Source organism: Microtus oregoni, unplaced genomic scaffold (assembly GCF_018167655.1).
Source record: "Microtus oregoni isolate MIOR12 unplaced genomic scaffold, Mior012 000016F_ref0000370, whole genome shotgun sequence".
In the NCBI taxonomy this organism is placed as follows: Eukaryota; Metazoa; Chordata; class Mammalia; order Rodentia; family Cricetidae; genus Microtus; species Microtus oregoni.
Window position 1 is genome coordinate 41,833,370 of NW_024543075.1, and position 12,708 is coordinate 41,846,077.

The following is a 12,708-nucleotide window of genomic DNA, read 5'->3' on the forward strand; positions in this document are numbered from 1 at the left end:
TTTCAAAGGAACATTGTCAGGAGTCTCTTTCTCTATCATTGTACTATCAGGACTTAATGTTAAGAATGTTAACATAGTAGGTAACCTCGCTGAATACCACATGGCAGCCAGTAATTTGAATGCTTGTGTGTATTTCTTCTGTCATTACCTATTTATGGGAGGAAAATGAAGTTTATGGGGGAAAGACTTTTTTCTCAATCAAGGGGTAGAATGAGCACAGAAATCGAAATTTTCATAATGCTTTACTCCTACAAATCTCTTGCGCCTTTACTATCTCTTTAACAGGTATTCTATAGCATCTGTGAAGATTGTAGGACAAATTTTTCAGCACTTTCTTAGAAGGACTAGTGTTTTTGGTAACACAGTTTGTATTCATGTGTTGTGTGTGACCAGCAGTGTGCACTAGTGGCTTTTACCATGGCTTAGAACAACTCTTTTTGGTATCAGGTGTGATTTCCTTAAGTTATGATCAAATAAAATGTTGAAATTTACCTGGGGTCTTGCTGTAGTAAGTCTGACAGCTAGTGGTTACCCACCCACTGGGGCATGGCCTCTTATACTATATATGCCGATATAGAGCCTGTATCTGCTCTCTTTTCCAGCCTCTCTGTTCTGGTTATGGGATTCGTTTTCTGATCTCCATTCAAGTACAGGGTTCTGATTTGTGAGTCTACCCCTAAATAAATAACCATGCGCTTGGGAAATTTTCAAGTTGCCACTCACAGTGAACTCTGCTGTAGGGGGATTCTACAAAATGTAAAAGCAAGCCAAGCGGGCAGGGTTGGGAGACTGTCTGGGCCATGGACAGCTAATAAGTAAATTAATATGGCAGATTACATTAATATTGAAACTTTTAGTAATTTTTTTGATAATACTATGGATTGTATTTTGTAAGGCTTATACGGCTATGGTGGTAATTCAATTTATTGGGTATTGGAATTCAGTTTTCTTCTCCATATCCTATCATTAAGAAAGAATATGACAGTTTTAGGAATAATACAATCTTTACAGACTAAAAATGAACAGCTAGTTGACAGGATTAATACCATCAAAATCAAAAGTTGCCTGAAAAAATGAATACTATTAAAAAGGATAACATTAATCTGATAGACAAAATTGAATCCATATCTAAGGATATTAAGAAGTTATCTGAAAGAACTCATACTGTTGAATTTGATAATCAAAATTTGTTTAAAAGTAATGATAAGTTAGCAGTAGACTGTTTCTCCAGAATGGCAACCTGCACACTATTCAAGTAACGTCCAAGGATGAGATGTTATTTTTAAAGGAGAAACTTCAGACCTTGGAATCACATATGCAAAATGAGGACCAGAGGCTAGGTGCCTCAATGAAATCACTAGAAATATATACAGGCCAGGAGATTCAGGCTTTACAAAAGATAATAATAAAAAGATTTGAAATAATTGATGAAATTATTGGAGCTGATGAACAGGGAAAGAAGGCACAAGGACAGGATTCAACATCACCAGTAGCTGTCAGAGATGACTTACCCAGGGATTTCGCTTCCTATTCTGTAATCTACTCTGACAAGGCATCAGGTTCTAAAGGCCCTAAAGGATCCAAAGAAGGTAGATGGATACATATAGGAATGAATGATCTAAAAGAAATTAAGCAAGTTGTTGTAAATTATGGCTTACATTCCACATTTGTTAAGGAGATGATAAAAACATGGGCTTCTAGTATCAAAGCAACACCACATGATGGTTTTCCAGTTAGTTACAGCAGTCCTGGAAAATGGACATCAATTAATGTTTAAAATGTATTTCAGAAAAAAGGCCAAGATTGTGGAACATCAGGAGAAAGCAAAAGACCTTGAGACTTCCCAAGATCAAATTCTTGGTGAAGGCCCCACAGGTTCAAGCTCTTTACGATGAAGAAAAATTTTGTTCCTATGACACAAAGCAGTCTTAAATGCTTGGGACAGTATTCAAGAATAGGAAAACAAATTGAATCATACATCAGGATTAAACAAGGCTAGAAAGAACCATTTACTGACTTTTTCAATGATTAAATAAGGCTGTACAAATAGGAATAACAGACCTAAATGCTAGATGAGTACTTATTGAATCTCTGGCATTTGAAAAGATCAACTTAGAATATAAAAAGATACATGGCCCTTTAAAGGTTAGATCAGCAACTATGGATGAATGGATCCTGCATACAATGAACATTTAGACATTTGACTATAATACTGAATCTTGGGTAGGAGAAGCAATTTCCAAAGGAATGAGGAGACATCAAAATGCCAAATGTTTTAATTGTGGTAGAATAGGACATCTGAGAAAAAATTTAATACAAGGAATTCCTAGGAATAATATCTCCTCTGGGAATGGAAGAAATAGGAGGACTCAGCCTTCAGGTATATGTAGAAGGTGTGGCAAAGGCCAGTATTGGACTAATGAGTGCATATCAGCAAAAGACAGCCAAGGCAACCCAGTACCATGAGGAAACTCCTTAAGGGGCTTCTCACAGGTCTCCAAGCCAAAAGTTGCCCAGTCATTTCCAGTAACTGTGGAGTCATTTCCAGTAACATATCTCACCAGGAAAATTAAAAAATCCAGCCTTCTGTAAAAGACCATACTTTTCTAGATGCTGGCATAAATATGGATAAGTCAAAAATTCCAAAAGGAAATAAAAAAATGTATATACTGGCAGACTTCTATAAATGATCAAAGAACAAAGCTAAGAGTGCATATTAATGTCATTATAAATGTTGGTTTGATAGACACAGGTGCAGATGTGAGTATCATTACTCCAGAATCTTGGCATCCAATTTGGCCTCTTCAAGAGGCAGATGTTCAATTACTAGGAATTGCAACGATATCTCAAGTTAAACAAAGCACGAGATGGGTTGATTGTATTGGACCAGAAGGTCAAAGGGGGAAGCTGAGGCCATATGTGGCTAATATTTCAGTAAATTTATGGGGTCGTGACTTGCTATAGCAATGGAATACCCAGATTAATATGCCAACAGTCCCAGGAACTCATAATTCTGGGAAGGATATTATAAGGTACCATACACAAAGGTCACCAGCTGTTCAGGCTGTACAAGAACATAAAGCAACTAACAAACCTTTAGAGATATCAACAGTCCTACCTTTAAAATGGTTAACTGAGAAGCCTATATGGGTTAAACAGTGGCCTCTAGCTGAAGAAAAGTTGCAGGCTTTAGAACAGCTAGCACAAGAGCAACTAGATGTTCACCATATTGAAGAGCCAACCAGCCCTTGGAATTCTTCTGTATTTGTAAAAAAGAAATCTGGTAAATGGAGAATGGAGACAGATATAATAGCTGTCAACAAAATAATTCAACCTATGGGCCCTCTACAACCTGGAATTCCTCTGCCTTCTCTATTACCAAAAAAATGGCCTCTTATAGTAATTGATTCAAAAGATTGTTTTTTCACTATACCTTTACTAAAAAAGGATAGAGAAAAATTTTCACATTATATATATAATAATTCTTGGCCTACTAGGAGATATTAATGGACTATCCTCCCACAAGGAATCCTCAATAGATCCACATTGTGCCAATACTTTGTAAGTTGGCCATTGGAAATAATAGGTTAGCAATTTCCTAAGTCTATAATTTACCATTACATGGATGACATTTTGCTATCTGATTCAAACATGAATACTTGAGAAAGAATGTTTGCAGAAGAAAAGAAAGTTTTACCAAAACAGAGATTACAAATTGCTCCTGAAAAACTACAGAGAGGAAATTCTGTCAATTACTTAGGTTATAAAATAGGTTTGCAGAAAATTAGGACACAAAAGGCACAAATTAGGAGAGACTAGTTGAGGACTCTTAATGATGTTCAAAGATTGTTAGGAGACCTTTCCAGTCTACCACTGGCTGTTGGGATAATACCTGATCTAATAATTCATTTAAACAAAACTTTAGATGGTGATAAAGATTTGAATAGTCCCAGAGAATTAACAGCTGAAGCAGAAAAGGAATTGATAATTGTTGAGGAGAAATTACAGGAGGCACATGTGGATAGGGTGAATCCAAATCTTAATTGTATTCTAGTCATATTGCCTTCCAGAATTTCTCCTACAGGATTTTAATGCAGGTATATGATATTATCTTTGAATGGATTCTTTACCACATAAACCAAGTAAAAATTAAAAAAAAACTTACGTGGAAAAAGTCTCTGAATTAATTATAAATGGTAAATTGAGACTTTGTCAATTAGCAGGTATAGACCAAGCAGAGATTATAGTGCCTTTCACTACTAATGAAATAAAAAAGTTATGGGAAGACAATGAACCCTGGCAAAGGGCTTGTGCTAATTTTTTGGGAGAAATTAATAGCAATTATCCCAAGAGTGGTAGACTTAACCATATAAAGAGAACTTCTTGGATTCTTCCTCAAATTGCATGTGATCCTCCAATAACTGGAGCCCATACCTATTATACAGATGCAAATAAATCAGGGAAGGCAGGATACAAATCAGAAGAATTAAGTAAGGTGGAACAAAGCCCTTATAATTCTGTACAGAAGGCAGAATTATATCATATTCTCATGGTACTAAGGGATTTTAAAGAACCTCTTAATATAGTTACTGGTTCACAATATGCAGAAAGAGTTATCTTGCATATTGAAACCACTGAATTTATAGTGGATGATACAGAATTGACTTAATTATTTATCCAGGTGCAACACATAATCAGAAATAGGCTGATATACATAATACACATCCGATCCCATATGAGTCTGACAGGTCCTGAAGCACAAGGTAATACAGAAATTGATCAATTATTGAATGGAAGTGTGTTGCAGGCCTTATAATTTCATAAAAACATCATGTCAATAGCAAAGATTTAAAGAAAGAGTTTTCTATTACATGGCAACAAGCTAAGGAGATTATAAAGAGATGCTCTACTTGCTCTTTCTATAACCAAACACTGCTACCTGCAGGGAGTAACTCAAAGGGTACTCCAAGGAAAGAAATCTGGTGGATGGATGTGTTCCACTTTGCAGAATTTGGAAAATTAAAATATGTACACCAAACCATCAACACTTATTCAGGTTTTCAATGCACAACTGCTTTAAGCTCAGAAAAGGGTTATTCAGTAATTACACATTTATTAGAAGTTATGGCCATCATGGGTATATCTGCACAAATAAAGACAGATAATGGTCCAGCATACATCTCTAGGAAAATGAAACACTTTTTTGCTTATTATAATATTAAGTATATTACAGGTATACCACACAATCCTACAGGTCAGGCAGTTATAGAAAGATCAAATTAAACTATAAAGGATATGTTAAACAAACAGAAAGGGGTGGTAAATGCCCCTAGTAATAGATTACATAATGCTTTATTAACCTTGACTTTTCTTAATGCTAATGAGAAAGGAACAACAGCAGCAGAGAGACATTGGGCCATAGAAAAGTCTTTGGAATTAAATCAATCAGTTTATTTCAAGGATGTGTTGACTTCAAAATGGAAGCCAAGAGATGTGCTATGTTGGGGAAAGGGTTTTTCTCTTGTTTCCACAAGAGAAGAAAAACTATGGATACCATCAAAATTAATAAAGATTCAGTTTGAAAAGGAGAAACCTCTTGGAAAAGAGAAATGACAGCTCATCCACAGTGATGACAACCATACAGATGGTAAGGAAACCTCGTAAGGGTTGGGTCAGGGTTCTGCTCTTGTCTTTGCAAAAAAATACTCATCTTGGAAAATTAAAGAGACCCTGGATGTTTTGAATGCTGACAGATGGAAAAAATAACTATCCACTAAGAATTAATGAGAAAAGGGATCACAATTTTTGACATCAGGTAACTGATACACATACATTCATATATATATATATATATATATATATATATATATATGAATCTATAGAGGTGGTTTTGGAGTTGGACAATGCTTATGTCCTTCTCTAAATCCAAGCATGCTGTTAGAAGAAAAATTCAGAGTTTCTGTCTCATGTCAAGAACCATATAATATGGGACAGAAAAAAAATTTAGAAAAATTTTACTTTTCTTCATATCTATTTTTGTCTCTATCATACCTTTTATTGAATAATATGTGTTTGTATCTGTCTATAAATGATGTTTACATTTTCCACAATGAACAATGAATTTTCCTGAAGTAATCTTTGAAATTTCCAGGAAGAAGATGGGACACCACAACAACAATCCCACCTGGTTGATATGATGTCATGATGCTGATAGTGCTACTACAAGACCTGTTTTTGGTACTAGCTGCTTAAGATGGTTAGTTCAACTTGGTTAGCTGAAATGGTGCACCTTTTTACAATGTTCTGGTCAGACCTCCCAATAGGAAGCTCAGAAAAACCCTACCAAATACTCAGAGACTATTTGCAATTATACTAGACAGTAATCTTGGAACTTAACCATCATTTTACTTTCACAGGATCCCATAGAAAAAGCATCCCCCCATGACAGCTGGAAATAATTCTAGAAGACTATGTCCCCTCTCCCAACAAAGTTTGTCCTCAGCATTAGGGACATCATTTAGGGGTTGATTATAATTAGTATAAAGTTGGGGGATGGGGGAAGTTTTATAGGCTCAGGTATATCTGTGAAAAAAAAGGAGGAATTGGATGGGATAATAGATTGGTATGAGCTTACTCACACTAATAATAATAATAGTGAGTACTAGAGTGAATACTTGTGAGTTATTATGTATAGGCAATTACATTGGTATAGATTCTTGTCTATTGATACAAAGTAAAATTCCATTGAATATTGTATGCATGCATGCTTCTACCTCTGTTTAAAACATTTTTTATATATTGATATATATTTATTATATTGCAATGTACATTTCCACCTCTGATCAAGATACTTATATATTGTTTACATTTTGAGGTCATTGTCCTCATTTGTTGCACAATTGTTTATTGTATAATATTCTAATATGAAGTATTAAGGATTATAGATCAATAGTCATCTATGTCTATCTTAGACTAATTAGGTTCTTTAGATACATAGAGATTATATTCTGCATAGGTTGATAATCTTCAACTGCTTCAAAGAGCTGTAGAATTTGGCATTTAAATAACTTAGGGTTCTGTTGAAGTGAGACAAGATTGCTCCTGGTAGTACAGATTTACTCCTGAGAGAATGTCCATTTAGAGCTGACCTTTAGACAAAGAAATGCCCATGCCTCAAACCACTGACAAGATACATTGTATCCAGAAATGGATAAACAGGACTGTCAAATCTTGTCAAGACAGGCCACATTTCTTGTCTCTGAAAATGGTCTGTCAGTTATTGTAGACCTTATCCAAAGTTGGTTGCTTCCATGTTGCAAATAAGACTTTGGGTGATTGCCCAGGTAGCAAATTGTCTCTGTTATTTGTTGCACATTTTTTGGAAGTTGCTTGATTGTACTTCTTGCTTACTCAAGTAATATTTCCCTTCTCAGATCTTTGATGGGGTTGAAGACTAGATAGTGTGGGACCCTCATCCTCTATTCTCATTGATGCAAAAAGAAATTTCCTAACAAAATGTTTTAAAAATAGAAACCCAGACCAGCTTGTTCCCAGGAAGAGAGTGGCTTTCCCTTCTCCCTCCTGGAGAAATTCCAAGTACAAGGCCACCTGATAGTAAAGATGGCAGAAGCGACCTTGCCCTGGAAACAAAGAACAAGCAACTAGCTAAAATAGCAGGATAGGAAAGAGCAAAAGACCTTGCACCTGTGCCAAAACGGCTCTGAAAGACTTTCTTGTAGTTTTTCCTTAAAAAGACTAACCCCACAGAAAGAGTTCAGCTCCTCCAACCTTGCTGCATATGAGGGTATCTGGATGGGCTCCAAACTGCAGTTTGATTTACGCTAATTAGCAGCAATAAACTGTGCTTTTTCAATCCGATCTTCTTGTTTCTGGTGGCCTCTCGGGGAGGGGGCTGGGAGTCTGGGCACAACAGATAGTTGTAATTACTTTCCTTTCATGACTTGGCCAAGTTATTTATTATACAAGACTTAAACTAGTTAGGAAATGATTGAATATATTTGTTCTTGTTGTATATAATTTTGTATTAGGCTTAGAACTCTCTTATTTAAATAAAAGGGGCAGATGTTGTAGGAAGTCTTACAGCATGTGGTTACCCGCCCACTGGGGCATGGCCTCTTATACTATATATGCCAATGTAGAGCATGCGTCCAGCCTCTTTTCTGACCTCTCTTTTCTGGTTGCAAATTTTGATTCCTGATCTCCATTCAATCAGAGGATTCTGATTTGTGAGTCTACCCCTAAATAAATAACCATCTATTACTCACTTCTAAGCTAGTGTGGGATTTCTTTTAAGCATCCTTCTTCAGGGTCTGAGTTTTGTTATGGTACTCAGTATTTTTGTGTTTATCCATTTCGCATGCCGTCACACATGTATATTGAATGGCCATAAAATACACTGCAGACAGATTTAAAAAATTTCTCACTTCCAAGCTATATAAATCTGAGGAGTCGTTTTCACTGTCTCTGGGAATGGGGATGAGACACAATCTTCTTACAGTTCTTTCCCAATTCTGATCATTTCCACTCTGGCACAACCCCACGAGAGACACAATGCTAAGTCCAGAAGGTATGGCTGCTGCTGTTGTTCCCAGAAGTCCGTGAGCACCTGAGCTGATAATAACCTAAGGGACTTTCCAGATTCAATCATACCATTCTCAGGATAGAGAGTTGAAAGAAGCAACAGGGGATATGTACAGGGCTTGGTCCCCAATGATGCTCTTCCTTTCTTTCCACTGCCCGTTCATATGATTCTCAGGTACGTAAAGTGAAGCAATTGGTGCTCCAAAATCAAGGCTTAAGATTCTGTTATTAGTGTAGAAATCCCAGAACTATAATATTGCAGACTGAAGAAGGAAAACGTATGCCTCCCTCTCCTCTTGTCTTCTCTCCTCTTCTCTCCTTTTGTTTCCTCCCCCTCCTTTCTTGCCTTCTCTTTTTCTTTTCCCTCCCTTCTTTCCCCTTTACTATTTTCATTATACTTTCTCCTTCTTTTTTTTCTATCTATTGCTCTTCATCTAAGAAACATCACCTGCTTTCTGCCTCAGATATTTCTCAGAAAGAATAGCTAATGAGATTATATTATGAATGCCAACTTTGTGAATACAATATCCACCTCCATTATTTTCTAAGAGAAATCTAGTATTTAGGATACATCAAACAACATTAGCAAAGTAGTGTTCATAAAGGAGATGTAAGCCTAGAGGGCTAAGAGGAAGAAGGGAGATAGTAGTGCTTATAATAATCAGCCATGTATCATAAAAGATGGCACCTTCTGCTCATAAACCAGTAAAATGAGTTTTTCTTCAATTTTTTTGTTATCAGTTAATATCCTTTGTAAAATATATTGAGTTTGCCAGTGTTTTTTTCTACAAGTCTATATCCTGTGCTTGTTTTTCAATCCATTCTCCTTGAACCTCTTTCTTGCCCAATCCTCCTGTTCCCCTTTCTGTATCTCTCTCCCTCTTTCATATATTTTTCACATTAAGAAGTTTTCGTATTTGGACAATCATATGATTCTTCTCTTTCTGTGTTCGGTTTCCTTTGGAAGATGATTAGAATGTGTGTGGTTAATTATTATGTAATTGGTATATACAATGGGTCTATATACAGTTGTGGAATCTATATACAGTACTGGGTACTGGGGAGCTACATGCAAATTTTGAATGATAGCAGGCAGACTGGGTAACTGGAGTGACAAAGAAGAAAATGTTGAAGATTAAAATATCAAGTACAGACCAGAAAGTCTTATTTTTGGGCTAATCTTATAATAAGATTCTATTTAAGGTTTTAACTCAGAAAATTATGCTTTCACATGTCCTTTTCTAAGTGTCCTCTTTTAGAACAGAGGTGAATTTAAGAGATGCAAGAGGCTTGAAGAGGCTGTTGTCATGGGCTAGTGATGTGGTACCATGGATCTGAGGTAGGGGCCACAAGTGAAATGAGGTGGAGACAGGTACTGGAAGAAACACTTTGGGCCAGTAGTTTTATCTAGCGTCACTTGCTTTCCATAGTAGGCAGTGGAGAAGGTGTTGCCCAGGCAGTGTTTGGAACTGAGTCTCAGCTTTGGGTGTAATGGTGAGGTTGTTCAAAGACAGAACCTCACACATGAAAGCAATGTTATTACTCAGATAAGTGACTATTAATTCTATAGCTTTCAGAAATTAAGTACAAGTTGATTCCAAACTGTTAATTGTTCAGAATTTATATGAAATTACTTTCAGTAAATAGTAATGTTCAGGGAGAAAAATTATGTCATGAGCCGGATGGGTAGAAAAATGAGAAAGAGATAGGAAGGGAAGGAGAAAGTGTAAGCACAGCTAATGAATACCTGGACAGTATTAGTATGAATGAATATTTTAAAAGACAGGGTCTTGCCATGAGCTTAATGATGTCCAGGACTTCCAGTTTCCTAATCCCAGTCTCTGAGTGACCAGGTATGAGCCTCCACATCTAGCTTGTGTAGCTATCTTTCTGACCATTTATTCCCCATCTGGATAAATGGATAGATAAATAGAGGCTCAGTTTCATTAAAATGTAGAGAGAGGAAAAGATTGTGGTCTGAAGAGTAAGTGTTTTGCCTCAAAAGAGGGCATAATAATTGAAGTCACTGAGACCAAGAATTTTATCTTGGTACTAGAAAAGACTAGTTTCAGTATATCAATAAGATGAGTTCATAGTCTCAAAAGTAAGGAAAAGTAATAGACACTGGTAAGAAGAAAGGCAAATGTCTATTTCCAGGTAAATTCAGTGGGACATTAAAGAGTTTCCAGAAGGTTTGTTTTTCGATGAGAAATAAACTTGAGTGCTATCAGAGTGAAAATTTCTTTAAATGACGAGTACATACATATGAGAAAGAAAATAATATTGGCCTCAGGCCATGCAAGAAATGCCTGTTTGTCTTCTTTATAGGGCAGAAGTCTAAGCATCTAAAAGGGAGTGCCATGATGGCAGGTGAAGCCCACAACAGCTCTGGGTTGCCTCCCTTCATCTTGACAGGACTGCCAGGGCTGGAGACCTCTCAGCATTGGTTGTTTCTGCTCCTGGGCATCCTCTACACCATCTCCATAGTGGGCAATGCCCTGATACTTTTCATCATCAAAGAAGAACAGAGTCTGCACCAGCCCATGTACTACTTCCTGTCTCTGCTGTCAATCAATGACCTGGGTGTGTCTTTCTCCACACTGCCCACAGTCCTGGCTGTGTTTTGCTTCCACTTAAGAGAAATCAGTTTTAACTCTTGTATGTCTCAAATGTTCTTTATCCACCTCTTCTCTTTCATGGAGTCTGGAATCCTGCTGGCCATGAGCTTTGATCGTTATGTAGCCATCTGTAACCCACTGCGCTACTCCACAGTGCTCACTGATGCCCGGGTGGTGTGGATGGGCATGTGTGTTTTCCTTCGAAGTTGTTGCATGATTTTCCCATTACCTTTCCTCTTGAAGAGGTTGCCCTTCTGCAAGGCTAATGTGCTCTCCCATGCCTACTGTCTTCATCCAGATCTGATTCGCCTGCCCTGTGGTGATATCACCATTAATAACATATTTGGTCTCTTCATAGTCATCTCTACCTTTGGGCTTGATTCTGCTCTCATTCTCCTCTCTTATGTACTCATACTTCGCTCCGTACTGGCTATTGCCTCCCAGGAAGAAAGGTTGAAGACCCTGAACACGTGTGTGTCACACCTGTGTGCTGTGCTAATCTTTTATGTGCCCATGGTAGGTGTGTCTATGGCTGCTCGCTATGGGAGGCATGCCCCACGGTATGTGCATACGCTCCTGTCTCTTGTTTATCTGTTTGTGCCTCCAATGCTAAACCCTGTTATCTATTCCATAAAAACCAAGGAGATTCGTAGAAGGCTTTCCAAAATCCTGCTGGGGACTAAGTTTTGAGCTGGAGAAGGTAAGGTCAGTGTTGCTTACCCTGACTGCAGCACGTTGTTCTCTGAAGACCTGCTTTGACCAGGATTTATTTATTTATTTATTTATTTATTTATTTATTTATTTTGGTTTTTGGAGGCAGGGATAGGGTTTCTCTGTAGCTTTGGAGCCTGTCCTGAAACTAGCTCTTGTAGGCTTTCCTGGAACTCACAAAGACTTGCCTCTCTGCCTTCCAAATGCTGGGATTAAAGGCTTTTGTCAGATTAAAGTCTGACCTGGAATTTTAACAGCTCTCTCTCTCTCTCTCTCTCTCTCTCTCTCTCTCTCATATTTTTAATTGGCATTCTTGCTATCAGATGTTGTATTATGATAGCATCATGGTGGTGGTGGTTACAATTCATACCAACAGGCTTTGGTGTGGTAAAAAGGTCACGTCAAAATTTAGCAAAAAAGCAAGTGTTCTGTTTTGTCATTTTCAAATAAAAAAATATATATTCTTGTATTCATTCTCTTATTCTGTCACAATGTATCCCTGCTTTTTAAAAAAATCTTACATAACCTTGGATTTTTTTATTAACATAGAAACATTGTCATAATGGGAATTAGATTGTTTTCCCCAGAGTTTAGTCAAGAGACATTGAATTTTCTGTTTCTTTCTTTCCTTATCACAATGCACACCAAATATGCATAAACATTTTATACAGTATGGCATCCTCTGACCTTTAGACTAGATAGATATTATTTCATATAAATCATATTAAAAGATCTCACCTTTAGTAATTTTGAAATTCAACTAAACTTTTTTTTTTTT

At 37.0% G+C, this 12,708-nt stretch overlaps 1 protein-coding gene across 1 annotated transcript; it reads left to right on the plus strand.

The window, feature by feature from the left end:
- The first annotated feature begins 10,964 nt into the window (after positions 1-10,964).
- Positions 10,965-11,909, plus strand: LOC121457892 (olfactory receptor 51I2-like). Its single transcript, XM_041666956.1, has one exon. The coding sequence runs from the start codon at positions 10,965-10,967 to the stop codon at positions 11,907-11,909; it is 945 nt and encodes a 314-aa protein (XP_041522890.1).
- Positions 11,910-12,708: the final 799 nt, after the last annotated feature.